Genomic DNA, 21667 nt, shown 5'->3' with positions numbered 1-21667 from the left:
ACATTCAAATACAGCTAACCTAGTCTCCACGCACACTGTCTTTTGATACACTATCTATTCAGATTAGAGGGTTTTACACAAACTACACTATATATACAAAAGTATGTGGACACCCCTTCAAATTAGTGGATTCGGCTATTTCAGCCACACCCGCTGCTGACAGGTGTATAAAATTGAGCATACAGCCATGCAATCTCCATAGGTAAACATTGACATGGCCTTACTGAAAAGCTCAGACATTCAACGTGGCACCGTCATGAGATGCCACCTTTCCAGCAAGTCAGTTCGTCGGATTTCTGCCCTGCTACTGCTGTTATTGTGAAGTGGAAAAGTCTAGGAACAACAACGGCTCAGCCACAAAGTGGTAGGCCACACAAACTCACTGAACGGGACGTCGAGTGCTGAAGCGTGTAGCTTGTAAAAATAGTCTGTCCTTGTTTGTAACACTCACGACCGAGTTCCAAACTGCCTCTGGAAGCAACGTCAGCACAATAACTGTTCGTCTGGAGCTTCATGAGATGGCTTTTCATGGCCGAGCAGCCGCACACAAGCCTAAGATCACCATGCTCAATGCCAAGTGTTGGCTGGAGTGGTATAAAGCTTGCCGCCATTGGACTCTGGAGCAGTGGAAACATGTTTTCTGGAGTGATGAATCACGCTTCACCATCTGGCAGTCCGACAGGCTTTGGCGGATGCCAGGAGAATGCTACCTGCCCGAATGCATAGTGCCAACTATAAAGTTTGGATGAGGAATAATGATTTTGGGCTGTTTTTCATGGTTCGTGCTAGGCCCCTTACTTCCAGTGAAGGGAAATCTTAACGCTACAGCATACAATGACATTCGAGACGATTCTGTGCTTCCAACTTTGTGTGGCAATAGTTTGGGGAAGGCTCATTTCTGTTTCAGCATGACGATACCCCTGTGTAAAAAGCGAGGTCGATACAGAAATCGTTTGTTGAGATCGGTGTGTAAGAACATGACTGGCCTGCACAGAGCCCTGATCCTCAACCCCATCGAAATCCTTTGCGATGAATTGGAACGCCGACTGCGAGCCAGGCCTAATCGCCCAACATTGGTGCCCGACCTGCTTTTGTGGCTGAAAGTCCCCGCAGCAATTTTCCCAAATCTAGTGGAAAGTCTTCCCAGAAGAGTAGGGTAGTTAGAAGAGTAGGCTGTTATCGCAGCAAAGGGACACCAACTCCATATTAATGCCCATGGTTTTTGAAAGAGATGACGAGCAGGTGTCCACATACTTTTGGTCAAGTAGTGTATAATGACACTATGTTTTAATACAAATTGGTCATGAAGTGTATGTGGCTGCTGCTTGTGGCTCTGTGAGGGTCATCGTCATTGGTCATAATGCATCTTGCTGACCTCTCGTGATGTCACCTCTGCTGAGACAGCTGTGAGGAAGTGTACGGGATGTCAAATTACTTTGGCTGGAACCTCCACGGTCCCCATACAATACAACTTCATGAATCCATTGAAATTGACATTTTGTATTTTTTTGTCCTTTTTCCATCCCCATCCCCATATTCCCATACTCTTCACAACCAATATCCTGGCCTATTGCTGCTCTCATGAGTCATGAGCCGACATTTCACTGTCTGTCGTCCAACCGGACCTCCACTTAAAACCCATGAGCCTTACCAGCTGCTGTGTAAGCCTCTAAAGACATGTTCCACACTCTGACCTCCGTGACAGCTCTCCTCTGTTTACAATTTGTGATGTTTTTGCAATTGCGTAAAGTGAGTGAGGTAACCTCAACCCTTCCTTTTATTTCTCTGTTTATAGTGCTCGTATCTCAATCAATACTTTCAGAATGGATCATGAATAATAATGCACCCTTTTTGAAGGAGAAAGGGATTACATTTTGGTCATCTATTTTGTGTTCATTCTTTTCTGTTGATATACAGAAAGGCCATGTGTCTAATCCATCAGAAGGACTCTGTCGTGGTTTTGAGTTGTGGGTCTGGAGTTAGTGTGGCCTGCCAGTAGATAACCTCGAAGAGACCGCCATTCTCACAACACTGGAACTCTCTAATGGACTGGAATGGCCTCTCTCCTACACTCATTAGCATTTACTGTTTCCCAAACCTCTACTAATGGACAAATGCTTCTTATATTTCTAATGCTTTTAAATATGGCCATCTCGTGTTTATAGATTTTTTTTAAATAAAAAAATGATTCACTCCATCACTAATCCTGGAGAATTTGAAGCAGACTTCCGTATCGTGAGGAATTTTATTAACTTAAATTGGGTGGACAGGTTTTTACTTGTAGGTAGCTAGGAGTCTTTAGCTCACAATTGGACTGTTTCTTCTTGTTGAAGCGGGAGACTACACCCACACTCACTGTTGTTCCTACGCTTTGAGACAGCCACTTGGCGTACAGAGGAAGAGGAGTTGAATAAGATCAGAGGTACTTATTTCATCCTCTGCCGGGCTCCTAGTCCAATCCAGAGCTGAAGTGTGCCATGTCTAGTGACAAAGGAATGGCCTCCCTGTTACCTTCTTTCAGGACTCAATTACCACCTTGTCTGAACATGTTGAAAATAACTTCTTCAGATCTTCTAGAAATATACATAAGACTGAGGACAACTTTCAAGCATGAAGGGGCAGGTCACTCCTGTGGGGTCATCACAAATAGGAATGTTAGAATGTAACCTTCCTAAAGTAAAGCTCAAGAAAGTTATCCAGTTCTGTTGACAGTTCTTAGTATGTGTTCCACTTGATAAAGTGGTATTATATGTTGAATAGTACATAATAACAGTATATTCATGATGTTACCAGTTGCAAAGCAGACGACGTGTTGCCAGTTCCTGTCTACCCAGCACCTGTGGGCTCAGGTTGTGATAGGCTAGCTGTCTTTGAGCTGTCTCTGCTCTCTCTGTCCTCCATGCTATAGAGTAGAGTGCTGCCTCTACTCCTGGGGTTGTTGTTGGGCCCCTGAGAGCTATGAGCTTGGGACAGAACTTGTGATAACCCTCTTCCAGAGCACATCAACCCGTCCCCTCAGACATATCTCACCGTTGCCGCTTGCTATAGGCCACCCTCTGCCCCCAGCTGTGCCCTGGACACTATATGTGAACTGATTGCCTCCCATCTATGTTCAGAGCTCATGCTGCTAGGTGACCTAAACTGGGACATGCTTAACACCCCGGCCATCCTACAATCTAAGCTTGATGCCCTCAATCTCACACAAATGATCAATGAACCTACCAGGTACAACCCCAAATCTATAAATACGGGCATCCTCATAGATATCATCCTAACCAACCTGCCCTCCAAATACACCTCTGCTGTTTTTAAGATTTCAACGATCACTGCCTCATTTCCTGCATCCGTAATGGGTCCGCGGTCAAACGACCACCCCTCATCACTGTCAAACCATCCTTAAAACACTTCAGCGAGCAGGCCTTTCTAATCGACCTGGCCCGCGTATCCTGGAAGGATATTGACCTCATCCCGTCAGTAGAGGATGCCGGGTCATTCTCACCATCTTAAATAAGCATGCCCCTTTCAAAAAATTTTGAACCAGGAACAGATATAGCCCTTGGTTCTCTTCAGACCTGACTGCCCTTGACCAGCACGAAAACATCCTGTGGCATTCTGCATTCGCATCGAATAGCCCCTGTGATATGCAACTTTTCAGGGAAGTTAGGAACCAATATACACAGCCAGTTAGGAAAGCTAAGGCTAGCTTTTTCAAGCAGAATTGTGCATCCTGTAGCACAAACTCAAAAAAGTTCTGGGACACTAAAGTCCATGGAGAATAAGAGCACCTCCTCCCAGCTGCCCACTGCACTGAGGCTAGGAAACACTGTCACCACCGATAAATCCACTATAATTGAGAATTTCAATAAGCATTTTTCTACTGCTGGCCATGCCTTCCACCTGGCTACCCCTACCCCGGTCAACAACCATGCACTCCCCACAGCAACTCGCCCAAGCCTCCCCATTTCCCCTTCACCCAAATCCAGATAGCTGATGTTCTGAAAGAGCTGCAAAATCTGGACCCCTACAAATCAGCCGGGCTAGACAATCTGGACCCTCTTTCTAAAATTATCTGCCGAAATTGTTGCTACCCCTATCACTAGCCTGTTCAACCTCTTTCGTATCATCTGAGATTCCCAAAGTTTGGAAAGCTGCCGTGGTCATCCCCCTCTTCAAAGGGGGAGACACTCTAGACCCAAACTGCTACAGACCTATATCTATCCTACCCTGCCTTTCTAAGGTCTTCGAAAGCCAAGTTAACAAACAGATTACCGACCATTTCGAATTCCACCGTACCTTCTCCACTATGCAATCTGGTCTCAGAGCTGGTCATGGGTGCACCTCAGCCACGCTCAAGGTCCTAAGTGATATCATAACCGCCATCGATAAGAGACATTACTGTGCAGCCGTACTCATCAAATCAAATTTATTTATATAGCCCTTCGTACATAAGCTGATGTCTCAAAGTGCTCTACAGAAACCCAGCCTAAAACCACAAACAGCAAGCAATGCAGGTGTTGAAGCACGTTGGCTAGGAAAAACTCCCTAGAAAGGCCAAAACCTAGGAAGAAACCTAGAGAGGAACCAGGCTATGAGGGGTGGCCAGTCCTCTTCTGGCTGTGCCGGGTGGAGATTATAACAGAACATGGCCAAGATGTTCAAATGTTCATAAATGACCAGCATGCTCAAATAATAGGTCTGGGACAGGTAGCACATCCGGTGAACGGGTCAGGATTCCATAGCCGCAGGCAGAACAGTTGAAACTGGAGCAGCAGCACGCCCAGGTGGACTGGGGACAGCAAGGAGTCATCATGCCAGGTAGTCCTGAGGCATGGTCCTCATCAACCTGGCTAAGGCTTTCGACTGTCAATCACCACATTCTTATTGGCAGACTCAACAGCCTTGGTTTCTCAAATGATTGCCTCGCCTGGTTTACCAACTACTTCTCTGATAGAGTTCAGTGTGTCAAATCGGAGGGCCTGTTGTACGGACCTCTGGCAGTCTCTATGAGGGTGCCACAGGGTTCAATTCTCAGGCCGACTCTCTTCTCTGTATACATCAATAATGTCACTCTTGCTGCTGGTGATTCTCTGATCCACCTCTACGCAGACGACACCATTCTGTATAATTCTGGCCCTTCTTTGGACACTGTTAACTAACCTCCAGACGAGCTTCAATGCCATACAACTCTCCTTCCGTGGCCTCCAACTGCTCTTAAATGCAAGTAAAACTAAATGCATGCTCTTCAACCGATCACTGCCCGCACCTGCCCGCCCGTCCAGCATCACTAATCTGGACGGCTCTGACATAGAATATGTGGATAACTACAAATACCTAGGTGTCTGGTTAGACTGTAAACTCTCCTTCCAGACTCACATTAAGCATCTCCAATCCAAAATTAAATCTAGAATCAGCTTTCTATTTCGCAACAAAGCATCCTTCCCTCATGCTGCCATACATACCCTCGTAATACTGACCATCCTACGGATCCTCGACTTTGGCGATGTCATTTACAAAATAGCCTCCAACACTCTACTCAACAAATTGGGTGTAGTCTATCACTGTGCCATCCATTTTGTCACCAAATCCCCATATACTACCCACCACTGCGACCTGTACGCTCTCGTTGGCTGGCCCTCACTTCACTCTTGTCGCCAAACCCACTGTCTCCAGGTCATCTACAAGTCTCTGCTAGTTAAAGCCCCGCCTTATCTCAGCTCACTGATCACCATAGCAGCACCCACCTGTAGCAAGCGCTCCAGCAGGTATATCTCACTGGTCACCCCCAAAGCCAATTCATCCTTTTGGCCACCTTTTCTTCCAGTTCTCTGCTGCCAATGACTGGAACGAACTGCAAAAATCACTGAAGCTGGAGACTCCTATCTCCCTCACTAGCTTTAAGCACCAGCTGTCAGAACAGCTCACAGATCACTGCACCTGTACATAGTCAATCTGTAAACAGCCCAACCAACTCCCTCATCCCCATACTGTATTTATTTATTTATCTTGCTCCTTTGCACCCCAGTATCTCTACTTGCACATTCATCTTCTGCACATCTACCATTCCAGTGTTTAATTGTTATATTGTAATTACTTCGCCACCATGGCCTATTTATTGCCTTAACTCCCTTAATTTATCTCATTTGCACTCACTGTATATAGACTTTTTGTTTTATTTTTTTCTACTGTATCATTGACTGTATGTTTTGTTTATTCCATGTGTAACTCTGTGTTGTTGTATAGGTCGAACTGCTATGCTTTATCTTGGCCAGGTCGCAGTTGCAAATGAGAACTTGTTCTCAACTAGCCTACCTGGTTAAATAAAGGTTCAATTAAAAACAGAAATAAAATAAAAAATCAAGCCCACACTCATAATAGTCCTGTACATGGTTAAACATGTATTACACCCACATTCATTATATATAAACACACACCTTTACAATATGGGGGAAATGTAAGGGATTCAGGGCAAGGGATGGGAATATTGGGAGCCAGTGATGAGATCCAACACAAGGACATGGCCCGTCTGTCCACTAATCACTGTTGTTCATCTGGGTGGCTGTATGGCGTAATGGTCGGCGTCTGTGAGATAGACGCTAACCCCAGCGCTTGCTACATTATCTGTTTACAGTAATGCTGCCGTATTGATCGCCTCCTCTCAGATAAGCTGAGTGATTTACAAAAAAGTCAACTGCAGAGTCGGAGATGCTTGGGTAATATTACCCCCCTGGGAGGCCCACTCCTACTTGTTACCATTACATTAATGAGCTAATTCCTCTGAGGCTCGGCTAATGTCCCTGTGTAACCCTGTGGCCGCTGGATCCATGTCTAGACGAGCAGAGTAACAACTCTCATTAACATCAATATAACACAGTATAAATGATATACCAGAGATTTTTACCTGCAAAGTCATCCATAAACCAAATGGTATTGTGTGTGAAGATGATCCTTAATTGTTCTCCACCAATTGTTCTCCACCTGGATTACCTTTATCACACTCTTTCTGCTAAATTTACATATTCAAATCGCAAGGTGAGGGAGTATTTTTGAGAAAAAAACAAGAAACCTGCTAGTTGAAACAGAAAAAAATATACATCCATTGTTGGAGGAATTTTAACAATGCTCTCTCAAAATTGAAAAGGCACTCGCACATCTGAGCTATCTCTGCAGCAGGTGCATGGCAACAGTTGAATAAGATGAGAGAAAAAAGAAGAAACCCGCACATTGCTCTTGCTAGTATCACTGCTCTTTGAGCTTTACGTATCTTCTTCAAGGCCTTGCAAGTGTGAGCCCTACTCTGTGTGAATGTGTTTTCTCTTTGTGATTCTGAGTGGAGAGTGTGTTGTGCTCCCTTGGGGAGGAGGGGGCAGAGCTGTCTAAAATAAGCTGTAAATGATCACAGATCCTCACCAGGCAAAACCACAGCTTTGCTCTCTCTGCCTCTGGAGACACTTATCTTCATCATTATTATTATATGTTGAGGAAATGTTTTGCCCCAGTCTGGAGGTGTGGTTAGATGGGGGGGGGGTAAACGGTGGTGCCGTTCTGGCCCTGTTTTCAATATTTATTAGCACATCCTTCCTCACTTTGGGGAAATCCCTGCATGATTTAATTAGCAAAAGCAAAGTTTCCACATCACTACTTTAACAAATCTGACACTTCTCAGATGTGTAATTCTGTCAAGGAAAGATGGATACATTCTTCAAGTATTCCAACCTTGTGTCAACTACTGTGTGTTTATGGGACATGTCCCTGTGTCTCCCAGTAGGGGTCACTGGGGAGTAGAGGAGGAGAGAGACAGGACTGGGGGGAGTTTCTCCCAGTGATGTCTGGGCTCAGCACAAGAGAAGAGAAGCTAACGTCAGAACAGACAGACAGACTGACCCACCCGAAGGGCTGAAGAGGTCGTATAACTTTTTGAGTTGTATTTGAGAGAATCGGGAGAGAACACTTGATGATACAATTCAGTTTGACTGTGGTATCTGGTATCTGTTTTATCTAAGTGTCCTCTCTGTTCTACCACATTGAAAATGAAACGGGCTTATTTTTAAGCTTTTTAGTTTTAGAGAGAGGTCTTAACTCCCGAGAAGGCTCTCAAGTGGCGCAGCGGTCTAAGGCACTGCATCTCAGTGCGAGAGGCGTCACTACAGACCCTGGTTTCGATTGTATCACAACCGGCTATGATTGGAAGTCCCTATAGGGTGGCGCACAATTATCCCAGCGTCGTTAGGGTTTGGCCGGGGTAGGCCGTCTTTGTAAATAAGAATTTGTTCTTAACCAACTTGCCTAGTTAAATAAAGGTTAAATTAAACGAATAAAAATGAATAGTCCAGTGACACTGCTATGCTAGGACACTGCATGTTAAAACACTCTTATAGTTAGTTACCCACCTCAGTCACATGACTGAGTGTATGCTGTGTAATCAAAGCTGCTACCTTAGGTTTCATTTCAGGATGTCGTTATATGGTGTGAGTGTGTGATGCATGAAAGCTCATCAGATTACTCCCAGTTCATACCCAGCCAGTGTGGAACGTCTTGGAAGCACTCAGGGTATCGGAAAGATCAACAGAAGAATCAAAGGAAGTGTCATTTAGATAGCAGTGAATGAAGGGATTGTTTGACAGCACCAGGAAATGGATTTGCTCCTCACCTTGTATTTTGGCTTAGGGTTAGTTTTCTTTCCATGAACACACATTTTCCCTGTTGAAAAGCAGGGATTCAACCTGATCTGGAAGTTGGTCAGATTTCTGCAGCATTGCCATGGTCAGGCCTGACTGGGCACATAGGAAAAGCACTGAGATGTTGGGAAACGTGAGCTTGAGGTTCAGGTGGAACGATCTCCTGCTTGATAACCCAGTAACAAAAGCATAAAGAGTCTTTTACATGGATGATGTTCTATTATCTTTGCAAGAAGGGACGACTTCTGAAAATTGGAAACATTTACCTGTAAGGGGAGTCTACCGGGTATTTTCCCAGTACCCTAAACTATTGTGCAGTTTCTGTTGTGTTTTGTTTTCTGTTTTGTCTTGAGCCCTAAGTGTTTTCTGGGATATTGGGGCAGTACTATACTGCGGGGGGTCCTGACCTGTGCTCTAATTTTTCCCTTCCCAGCCATCTGTCTATCAGCCCCTGGGATACTCTATGGATTCTGGGATGGTTTAAACTTAAGAGTTTTAATTCAGCCACAGAGATCAGTGACACTCCCAATCCCCCAGCCCCCTTGTCATGTCCGAGCCTGTCGGCCACCCACGGTGATCCCCACAGGGCTCCATGGTGTATGGTTGTCCCAGGGGGCTGGCCCAGAATACTGTGTGCTCTAGTCCAGTCTGTGTGTCTTTAGTCTCTATCTAGCCCTTTACAATAGCTCCTGTCTTGAGGTGGCTGTGTGTCTATGGCCTCATCAGAACAGGAGGGTGGTTTGCTGTGGCCGGCCGTCTGAGGTTAAGCAGTTTAGAGTAGGTGAGCAGATTGCACTGCTAATTATCTACATCTCTCCAGGCTTCTTATTCTTCTCTCTCTCTCTCCTCTCTCCTATTTCCTCTCTCTTGCTCTCTCTCCGCAACCGTATGGGCCATCAGTGGAACCTAATCCCGCGTCTACAAAATAAGGTTTCATTAATCCCAGATGAACAATGTACCTGTTGTATCTCCCGCTGGGTGTAGTCTGGCGGTTGGTGCAGGCACCAAATCCTTGGGTCCGGCAGTGGGTGTGGCATGCTGTCAAATGAGCACCCAGAGCTGTGGAGGTATGCTGCCTGTTAGGATGGACTGGCATACGTGGATCAACCAACGCCGCCTACATAGTGCATGGGTAACACGAGACGGAATAGCATGGCCCCTTACCAAATTGCTCCTCAAAATCTTTGAAATAGGCTGTCATCAAGGGGGCGCGGCGACAGATTCCAGGGACAGGGAGGATATCAGGTGTCATGCTAATTAAGCTCAATTAGGTGGGAGGGAGCTAAAGATGGATCACTGAGATTTCTCATTGCATGAGCTGCTGTAAGGACATTACTCAAACGTACCTCTGACAGTCGCCATTTGTTTAGCGGGCCTAAAACATGCCTGATTAGCTGTGTTACAAAGCAATTGCATGCTCATTACATGAGTAGTTAACTGAGTCGATTGTGAGAAGTCAGTGGAAGTTCATGACTCCAGATCTGACTCTGGTTGAGAGTGTGGTGATTAGGGTTGCAAAGCTACTGGTAATTTACCAAAGTTACCCGAATCTTCTGGAAATTGGGAAATTAACGGGTAATCTATGTAAATCTATGGTATTTTTGGTAATTTTATACATGTGTATATATATGTGTGTGTGTATGTGTGTGTGTGTGTGTGTGTGTATATATACGTGTGTGTGTATATATACGTGTGTGTATGTATGTGTCAATATTTCTTTATTGTAAATGTTAGTAGTTGGAAGAGTTGTGGAGTCAAATGAAAATAATACCATTATTGATTAGATATTTTTTTCATTAATTATTTTCTCTTGAACCATATGGTCTATCTACTAGATCTATTTATTTTTTTAAATGTGTGTGAATAGAATTTTTTTATATATTTTTTATTTATTATTCATATATAGTATAAAAAAATAGATCTGTGTCCATGAGTTTCTAGTAGATGGACCATATGGTTCAAGAGAAAATAATGAATGAAAAAAATAATTAATCAACAATGGTATTATTTTCATTGTATATATAACTTACTCCTTTATTTCAGCATGATATATATAGGATATATCATGCCAAAACCCTGATATTAAACACCTAGTTTTCACTAAATGTATGGTTTATATTTAGGATAATGTTTTACAGATTTGTCATTCTATTATATATATTTTTTTTAATCATCTTATTTGATTATTGTATTTATTTTACATGTGACGAGGCCACACAAGAAGGCCAAAGAGGATCATTTGAAGTACCAAAAAGGGCCACCAGATGTCTTGTGAAAAATTACATAAAATCCTTAAATTACCACAATTCTTGTAGTTTACCAGTAAACGTTCAAAAGTTTCCTTTAATATACCCTCCTTTTGCAAACCTAGTGGTGATTCTAATGGGAATGGAATTGAATTAAAGACTAAAATCATCAATATAATGATTGCTATAAAATAAAATGTGCATTCTATATAGTGAGTTGGATCATTTTCAGCATACATTTGCAATGTTAACTTGTACAGCAACATTTTCCTTTGGATCCATCTTGGTTCCTCTCACATGGGTTTCTTGTAGAGAATGGAAGCAGTCGACGGCTGTTTTTCTCTCTAATAAGATTAGAGTAAATAAATTAGGGATGTGCCCTTTAATCTGCTGGTTAAGAGTGGCAGCCACCTGGGGACTGGCCTCTCCCCCCATCTTCCTACATGGATAAAGACATTCTGGGCAGGGCAACCTCTATTTATACACGGTGAAGAAACAGGGTGCTATGGTTGACAGGTTTTTATGGACACTGAAGATGGTGTTTGCCTATTTCATGCGTTGCTTTTGTAGCCTAATATTTACAAGATCTTTTTTAAATATTGACCTTGCCTTTTTTTTGTAAGGTTGTCGTTCATATTCCGTTTGACTGCTCTGATGCTATCCCTCTCCTCATAATTTGTATAGCGTCTTATAGATTTCCCAGGCCTTTTCATGTCGAAGCTGTAACAGGATCAGCCCAACCCTGTCATTTGACCAGGTGACCTGACACCCTTCTATTGCGTCTTGTTTAATTCAATAAGGACACCTTACATTCCATCACAGTACCTGAAGGAATATTCATATGAAACGGACTTTCTCCCCACTGTGTCAGGCATGGGAATGACAATGTCTTGGTTTAATCTCTGTACGTTAATTGTTCTAGTTCTTTTCTATCTGCATTGTTAGTAAGGGCCTGTAAGTAAGCATTTCACTGTTAGTCTACACCTGTTGTTTACTAAGCATGTGATAAATAACATTTGATTTGATATGGACTTATTAAAAGCAGCACGGCATCAGACTGAGAGGAAAACTAGTATTTCATTCAATTGGTACCATCTTTCTAATGATGGTGGTATTATGTCAGTGAAAAATGGACTTCTTGCCGAGTTACTCAATCATGGATCTGTTTTTTGGGGGCGGGGGGGGGATCAGTCAGGCAGGCAGCCCCGGTGCTGGTCGGCTGCCCAGAGAGCACAGTTTGGTGGGGTTCTCACGTTACTTCACTCTGGCCCAATAGAGTTTGTGTTATCATTCCACTCAACCATGATGGCTGTCTTATCCTAACCACTCCATTTCAATACTTTTTTATTTGTTTTATTTTACCTTTGTTTAACTCTGCAAGTCAGTTAAGAACAAATTCTTATTTACAATGACAGCCTAGGAACAGTGGGTTAACTGCCTTGTTCAGGGGCAGAACAACATATTTTTACCTTGTCAGCTTGGGGATTCGATCTAGCAACCTTTTGGTTACTGACCCAACTCTAACCACTAGGCTACCTACCGCCCCTTATAATATACTTTATATCAATATAACATAATGAGTGTGTTTTGGTGCTTGACACATAAAACAATGTCATTAAGTAGTGATTGGCAGAAACCGGAATCAACACACCAGGTGTGGTTTGTGTTTTCTCAGGAATGTGTTGATAAATGGTGGTGGAAAAGACCCAAAAAATGTATTTTGCTAGAAAGCCCATACACATATGGCATATGATACCCATACAGTAAGATGCTTACTGTAAAAATGTTTAGTAAGCAGGTTTTGGCGTGCTTAACCACTATTTGGAAATGTTCCCATAACTCACAATGTAATGCTTCTCAGATTATCACCACATTCTATATCTGACAGCTTTACACTACATTGTCAATAATGATATGGAGCAAATGACAGATCTGCCCACTAGCATATGAAACAACTGGAATATTTTGGTCACGAGGAAGTTATTGGCAGACCTATCCACCTAGGCCTACATCAGTCTCTGATATTTTGTCTCTATATGCCGACTAGGTTGGAGTCGAAATGCGTTGCAGATGTGAAGGTTGCGGTAGATATCAAAATGTTTACCAGTTGAAATAAACATGGCCTACTTTAGAATAGGAAAGCCAGATTCCATTCTTCCTCCGAGCAGATAGGACACGCCACTCTGCTATTGGCTAAAATATACAGTTGTCAGAAAATATTAAGTGATGAAAGAAGGGCGAGGGGGAGCAGCAGTCAAGAGTAGAATGATTCATCAGGTATCTGTAGCATTAATCGTCTCTGGGGCTTGTTTAAAGCAGACATAATACAGAGGCATGTCCCGCTCACTGCTCTGCTCTGTCTGGCTGTACCTTGGGGCTCTGAGCTGAAGAGCTGCTGAGAGGAATGGCCTTATCTCCACAGAGGAAACACTACAGGATCTGACTCCAGATTGGACTGCCCGGCACTGTGATTGCAGATTCCATCCAGCAGCTTCTCTGGTTATGCAGATCTCTTGTCTTATTACTGTCCCACTCTGGATAAGGAGTTGACGAGTGAGGTAGTTTCGTTGTAAGCATAAGTAGTAGTTAATATAACTGGGTTCCTGAATGTTGCTTTCCGTCTCTTGCTGTCAGTGATGTATATGCTTTCAACTCTGCCAAAGATAAAACAACATTTTAAGGAACCACACATTTGGTGTAGTGTGTTTTGGTTTCTTGATCACTTGAGAGCCATGTCAATGCCCGTGATAAACTCCTACACTGTATCTCGTGTTGTTTTGAATGAGCTGTATAGAGCGTAACATTCTGCCTTGAACTATTTAGTTTTACTTGTGACAAGTGATTCATCTTGTTCTCCCTCTCCTCTCAGGTCTCTATGTGCTGCGATAAACACCTACTATCTGGCATGCTCTCGTTGCCACCTCAACTGCACATATGTTATCTTCAGCAACAAGATAGCCTTCCTCATGGACCTGCTGCTACATCAGCTTACAGTAAGTGTCCTTTCACCACACCATAGAAAACATCTCCTATTACTACCATTATTGATATGTTAACATTACTTAACATATATGTTCTCTCAAACAACACGTATTATTTTAGCTTGAGTCACTAAAGTCTGTGTGATACTTATGAAGGTGACATGGCATGATCAGAATTGCAGCCAGTTTACCCAAGGACCAGGCTGTTTAAAGAATCCCTTCCAATGTCTCTGTAAATTCTCCTCCTGGCTACATGCAACACTTAAGTGCTGAAAAACTAGGACCTCATCACCAGCATTTGTTCCTTTCTGGCACTGTGTTAATAAAAGACAGAGAGAGACACACGCTACAGTATAAATCCTGGCCCAGCCACAGGCTTAGCCACGCAGATTAGGGAATGAGAGAGGGAGGGGAAAGAGCAGCCTGTCAGGGAGGCAATATGGCGGCTGGGTTACCTGTCAGCCAATATCCTTCAGCACTCTCTGAGACTGTAAACATCAGCCGACTCCAAACATCTAACGGTGGCGGCTGCACACTTCACAGAACCAGACGAGGCACAGACATGGCCTTTGCTACATGCATGAACTCTATTGGGGCTTCTTTTCGCAGTCCTGAGTTCCAATCCAAAGCTGTCATATTTCCTGAGGGCACAGAGGGGGAGATTAGCCTGTATGCTTCAGTTTATATAAAACATATTCCCACAGCTGCTCTGACGACTGACATGTTGAACAGCACAATGCTAACTTTTCAAGTTGTGTTGGATAGTGACAAATATGGGGCCCATGAATAGTCCTTGTAAAAATGTGTGTGTGTGTACGTGCGTGCGCACGTGTGTTTGTGTTTGGAAGTGGGTGGGGTTAGCGGGTGGGGTTAGCGGGTGGGGTTAGCGGGTGGGGTTAGCGGGTGGGGTTAGCGGGTGGGGGTAGCAAGTGCCGCCGTCGGTGCTTGTCCCTCTTTTTATTTAGATTTGTGGAGAATGTTGGTGGATTTACTAACGCTGTCAGCATGCTGCCCTAACCATTAGTCTAAATGAGATGTTTTCAGACGTTTTACCTGACCATCTCCTTATTTCTACAACACACACACCAAAATGTCACTTATAGTGCCTTCAGAAAGTATTCACACACCTGGACTTCTTCCTCATTTAGTTTCAGCCTGAATTGAAAATTGATTACATTTACTTGTCACTGTCCTAAGCACCCATAATGTCTTAGTAGAATTGTGTTTTTTGACATTTTTACAAATTAATTTAAAATGAAAAGCTGAAATGTCTTGAGTCATTAAGTATTCAACCCCTTTTTTATCGCAAGCCTAAATAAGTTTAGGAGTAAAGATTTTGTTAACAAGTCATGGACTCACTCTGTTTCCAATAATAGTGTTGAACATAATTTTTTTTAATGACTACCTCATTTCTGTACCTCAAACATACAATTATCTGTAAAGTCCCTCAGTCGAGCTGCCAATTTCAAACACAGATTCAACCTCAAAGACCAGGGAGGTTTTCCAGTGCCCCTCAAAGAAGGGCACCTATTGGTAGATGGGTAAAAATAAAAAATCAGACATTGAATATCCCATTGAGCATGGTGAAGTTATTAATTACACTTTGGATGGTGTATCAATACACCCAGTCACTACAATGATACAGGTGTCCTTCCTAACTCCGTTACCAGAGAGGAAGAAAAGCACTTAGGAATTTCACGATGAGGCCAATGGTGACTTTAAAACAGTTGCAGAGATGTATGGCTGCGATGGAGAAACTGGGGATGGATCTACAAGATTGTAGTTAATCTACAATACTAGCCTAATTGACAGAGTAAAAAGAAGGAAGCCCGTACAAAATTAAATATTCCAAACAACACAACTAGATGAAAGATTAATTCACCTTTCAGCAGGACAATAACCTTAAGCACAAGGCCACGACAAACCTGGAGTTGCTTACCAAGAAAAAGGTGAATGTCCCTGAGTGGCCAAGTTAGTTTTGTCTTAAATCTGCTTTAAAATCTATGGCAAGACTTGAAAATGGATGTCTAGCAATGATCAACATACAACTTGACAGAGCTTGAATAATTTTTAAAAGAATAATGTGCAAATATTGTACAATACGGTTGTGCAAAGCTCTTAGAGACTTACCCAGAAAGATTCACAGCTGTAATCGCTACCAAAGGTGATTCTAACATGTATTGACTTAGGAGTGTGAATACTTACACTACCGGTCAAAACACCTAATCATTCAAGGGTTTTTCTTTATTTTTACTCTTTTCTTCAGTGAAGACATCAAAACTATGAAATAACACATGTGGAATCATGTAGTAACCAAAAAAGTGTTAAACAAATCAAAATATATTTTATAATTCAGATTCTTCAAATAGCCACCCTTTGCCTTGATGACAACTTTGCACACTCTTGGCATTCTCTCAACCAGCTTCATGAGGTAGTCATCTGGAATGTATTTCAATTAACAGTTGTGCCTTGTTAAAAGTTCATTTGTGGAATTATGTTCCTTCTTAATGCGTTTGAGCCAATCAGTTGTGTTGTTACAGGGTAGGGGTGGTATACAGAAGATAGCCCTATTTGGTAAAAGTCCATGTTATGGCAAGAACAGCTCAAATAAGTCAAGAGAAACGACAGTCCATCATTACTTTAAGACATGAAGGTCAGTCAATACGAAAAATGTCAGTGCAGTCGCAAAGCCATCAAGCGCTATGATGAAACTTGTTCTCATGAGGACTGCCACAGGAAAGGAAGACCCAGAGCTACCTCTGCTGCAGAGGATAAGTTCATTAGAGCTACCAGCCCAAATAAATGCTTCACAGTGTTCAAGTAACAGACACATCTCAATATCAACTGTTCAGAGGAGACTGTGAATCAGGCCTTCATGGTCGAATTGCTGCAAAGAACCCACTACTAAAGGACACCAATAAGAAGAAGAGACTTGCTTGGGCCAAGAAACACGAGCAATGGACATTAGACCAGTGGACATTTGTCCTTTGGGCTAGAGTCCAAATTGGAGATTTTTGGTTCCAACCGCCGTGTCTTTGTGAGATGCAGTGTGGGTGAACGGATGATCTGGGGAGGCAGGTAGCCTAGTGGTTAGAGCGTTGGACTAGTAACCGAAAGGTTGCAAGATCAAATCCCTGAGCTGACAAGGTAAGAATCTGTCGTTCTGCCCCTGAACATGGCAGTTAATCCACTGTTCCTAGGCTGTCATTGAAAATAAGAATTTGTTCTTAAGTGTATATATATATAAATATATATTTAAAAAAAATTAAAAAAAAGTGAAAATAAATCTTTCCATGTGCATTTCCCACCGTAAAACATGGAGGAGGAGGTTGTATTGTGTGGGGGTAATTTGCTGGTGACACTGTCTGTGATTTTATTTAGAAGTCAAGGCACACTTAACCAGCATGGCTTCCACAGCATTCTACAGCGGTACACCAGTCCCACTAAGCGCAAACCAGATGGGATATCATTTGTTTTTCAACAGGACAAGGACCCAACACACCTCCAGACTGTGTAAGTGCTATTTTACCAAGGAGGAGAGTGATTTAGTGCTGCATCAGATGACCTGGCCTCCACAATCCCCCGACCTCAACCCAATTGAGATGGTTTGGGACCGCAGAGTGAAGGAAAAGCAGCCAAGTGCTCATTGAACTCATTGAAGGAACTCATTGAAGACTGATGGAAAAGCATTCCAAGTGAAGCTGATTGAGAGCGTGCCCAGAGTGTGCAAAGCTGTCATCAAGGCAAAGTGTGGCAACTTTGACGAATCTCAAATATAACATATATTTTGTTTTGTTTAACACTTTTTGGATTACTGCATGATTCTGTATGTGTTATTTCATAGTTTTGATGTCTTAACTAATATTCTACAATGTAGAAAATAGTAAAAAATAAAGATAAACCCTTGAATGAGTAGGTGGTTCTAAAACATTTGAACGGTAGTGTATGTAAATTAGATATTTCTGAAAATGGTTGTCTAGCAATTTGACAGAGCTTGAAGAATTTAGAAAATAATTATGTGGAAATGTTGCACAATCCAGGTGTAGAAAGCTCACCTCTGTAATTGCTGCCAAAGGTGCTTCTACATAGTATTGACTCATGGTTGTGAATACTTATGTAAATGAGATTTCATTATCAATAAATTTGCAAAAAAAATCTAAAAACATGTTTTCAGTTTGTCATTATTGGGATATGTGTGTAGATGAGTGTGAAAAAATCTATTTAATCCATTTTGTATTCAGGCTGTAACACAACAAAATGGGGAGTAAGTCAAGGGGTACGAATTCTTTCTGAAGGCACTTTATCTAAAAGGGGACATGCACTCTGTGCTCCTGTCACAGGAACTCCATACCTTTTTAGGATTGGGAATTGCCAGGGACCTAACAGTTCAACATTATCATGATACTTAGGTACTGGTACGATATGTATTGTGATTATCACGATTAAAAATGTATTGCGATACAATACTGTGGTTTTATTGCAATTTTATGTTCCAAACCTATTGCTCACTATATGTCTGCTGGCAGAGAGAAAAGAGAGAGCATGAGAAAACAAGTTTTGATTGGTCAGTGAAGTAAAATTGCTAAAAACATGTTGGCTCACCATTTTAAAAAGAAGCCAACTAGCTCTAGCTAGTGCTACCTACAGTACAAATCGATACTTTTATACTATCTATCCCCTTAAGCAAAAAGTTGAAGAAATTTGATTCTTGAAAATTACGTTTTTGGATTTGTTCTTAAGTCCAAGATAGCTAAACCCTTGTCTTAAATTCTGGGCAGTGAGAGAATAAGCTCATTAAATAAATTGAACATGTTTAATTCACTCTCAAACTTCATCACCCTTAAGGGGTCATTTTTTTATTTTGAATAAATATGCAAACATATCTAAAAACCTGTTTTTGCTTTGTCATTATGGGGTATTGTGTGTAGATTGATGAGGGGAAAAAAACAATTTAATCAATTTTAGGATCCGCTGTAACGTAACAATGTGGAAAAAAGTCAAGGGGTCTGAATACTTTCTGAATGCACTGTACAGTATGTTATACAAGCTTGTTTGAGAATGCAGGTATTGAGCTACTGGTACAGACTGGTCTGTGACATGGTGGAGGTTTAGAGCTCTTGACTGACCAGTCTTTTCCTCCTTCAGCTGTTCGTCCCAGATGAAGACAAGACCATATTTGGTCGCAGTGTGAACAAGCAGGTGTTTGAGGGACTGACCACCGGCCTGCTGCAGACCAGCGCCACTGTCCTGAGCCTTCTCCGTCCCTATGTCCCTGACTGTGGCCGCGGGGACGCCCCTCGCATCATGTCACCAGACACCAAGACCTCCCCTATAGAGCCCTTCAACACCCGCGCCCAGGACCTCATCAGGTAAGCTCTTCCTCTTCCTCTCTCTCAAACCACACACCGCTCTATTGGGGCCCTCCTCCCTTTCACTGTACCTCTCTCCCACCACCTCCTATGTCCCCCCTCCACTCTCTTACTGACAGGGTTGATGGGGGAACCACTGATATTATAACTTAGTTGCTGTCAGAAATAGCCTACAAAATGTCAGCGCCCTTGGAATAGGTCCCAGTGTTTGTATTTGTTTCCTCCTTGCTCAGGGGCTTTGAGTGAGGGTGAGAGAGGTCATCCTCTGGCATGTGTCCAAATAGTACTTTTTCACACATTCTGGATCAAAATCTTCAGCGAAGTAATAAGTCATTTTTTTACTTAGGGCAACATAAACAAAGAACACTCCTGGAAGTTTGCAACATCCCCTTGAACTTGGCTTTTGAGTAGCAAGGGCTATGGGCTGTCTCTCCTGGCACCGTGGGGCGGTGAGGAAAGGCAGGCCCGAGCCTTCAGGAAGAGTGGAGTCTTCCAACCATCCCCTCCCACAGCCAATGATTAATTAGACAAGAGCATCTGCACAGGCCCAACTCTCATACTATGTCCCAGTCGTAACCCAGGAGACAGGGGAGATCTTGAGGACAAATGGTGTCTAGTAATCCCTGCAAAGCAATGGACGATTTACCTCAACTGCCTCAAATAATGTATATAATGGTAGGGAGGAAATAAGATAAAAAAATATGGTAGCTTTTGCAACACTTTTTCTCATTATGGTGAACTGTAGATCACACAGAAAGAGAACATCAGCATTCCACTTCTACGTCTTCATTTCTTATTACCAATCACTCACCAGGCTTTGTACTATACTTATCTCCTACAAGTGTCAGAAATGTACAGATGTGTGTAGCGCATCAATTGTGAAACACAGGGGAAACACTAAACTGCTTTTCAAACAGACTATGGTCCAGCTCCTTTCAGCTTAGGTGAAGCTGTGGAAGAGGATAGTCATAGCAAGTTGCCGTGGTTCAAGTGTCAGATGACCTTTTGTGGAGGTTTCACATTTTTTTTAAATTACCTGACTGGAGAAGGCTGCCATTTTGACTGACAGTCCCAACAGAAAAAGGTATGCTAGCAAGTTAAGGGAGTAAGCTAAGCGGAGACGGAGAGGGAAAGGAATAGATGGATGCCTGTAGCGTAGAACAGTGGCTGGCTTCCTGATTCCTGACTGAGCTGTCTGGTACATCTGGGAGGTCTTGTGATTGACAGCTGAGCCTCCTTGTCTGTCCCTATGGGCTAAAGGGGGCTGAGCAGTGGTGGGAGAGGCATACCTTAGCCGTGAGGCATCCACAGGTCAGCGGACAGTCAGGCCTGTCTCTGGGCTGGCACGGGGGCACAGCCACCCTCTAATGATGCTGTTACCAGTGATATGTGGCTGAGAGAGCAGAGGGAACATGGTCATGAGACCTGCCATTGGCAAGACAAATATCACAGTAATAACAGGGAGTACAGAGGGCGAGATAACATTTCAACTGTGCTGTCGGTGAGTTCCTATCAGTGAGGGCCTTTGTTAGGATAAAACATATTTCACCGGGACAAACTTCATTCATTGTGAAAGTTTTGTCGTTTGTAGTTTTGTTCATGTGGATTCACTCTTATCCTCCTTTTGTGTTTGTGTCCCTCCCTCAGCTATGTGGTAAACATGGGTCTGATTGATAAGCTGTACAGCTGCTTCCTGTCTGTCCAGGGCCCAGTGGACGAGAGCCCCAAGATGTCTGCCTTCCTCCAGCAGGCCACCGCTCTGCTGCACGCCATGTGTAAGCTGTGCTTCGCTGTGACCGGCCGGTGAGTGGCAGCAGTCTCCTTCCTTTATGACCCTCCTCTCCAGACATCCCTGTGATCATGCACGGCTGTTCACAAGACTAATGACAGGAGTGACTCACCGTTGGATCTTTTAAGTCCGCCCGGCCATCCCATAAAGACTTGTTGTTGGAGCTCAAACAAAGACACTGCCTCCTTTTCAATCACACTCTGTGGTTTCCTTTAGTCTGAGCGCTGGCAAGGCCATCGTTACTGTTGATCGAGATAGGCATCTACTTGACCCCCGTGCTCTGTCACTCACCATAAACCCTTGCCTCCAGCACGCCAGGGGAAGCCCACCCACGTGTTACTGTGACCTGCCCCGAGAGAGGCTCAATGGCGCCGCTGACAGAGGCTAAGCATACAGACTGAGACACAATACCGACAAAGATAGCATGACCCTTAGTACAGGAATGCTGCCCTCATAGTTAAATATCATCAGTGGTCATATGGGCACATTTTATCCCTTTAGTTTCTGTTGTGTCATTGTTTGAATTAGAACAGAGGTATTTTAACTCTAAATTTTGCTGGTCTGTTGCCAAAACCTTGCATTCTAGACGGGTTGCCTGACAAAGTCA

At 43.1% G+C, this 21667-nt stretch overlaps 1 protein-coding gene across 5 annotated transcripts in view; it reads left to right on the top strand.

The window, feature by feature from the left end:
- Positions 1-21667, top strand: part of LOC110521059 (S phase cyclin A-associated protein in the endoplasmic reticulum) — an 88020-nt gene that overhangs the window by 48600 nt on the left and 17753 nt on the right. For all 5 annotated transcript variants that reach the window (XM_021598504.2, XM_021598492.2, XM_021598486.2 and 2 more), the window contains 3 exons: positions 13791-13914; positions 19048-19271; positions 20919-21074. In XM_021598504.2, the coding sequence (XP_021454179.2) occupies positions 13791-13914; positions 19048-19271; positions 20919-21074 (504 nt within the window). The remainder of the gene's footprint in view (positions 1-13790; positions 13915-19047; positions 19272-20918; positions 21075-21667) is intronic.

Source organism: Oncorhynchus mykiss, chromosome 1 (assembly GCF_013265735.2).
Source record: "Oncorhynchus mykiss isolate Arlee chromosome 1, USDA_OmykA_1.1, whole genome shotgun sequence".
Taxonomy (NCBI): Eukaryota; Metazoa; Chordata; class Actinopteri; order Salmoniformes; family Salmonidae; genus Oncorhynchus; species Oncorhynchus mykiss.
The sequence above is the reverse complement of the archived record's forward strand: the minus strand, read 5'-3'. Positions and strand labels throughout refer to the sequence as shown.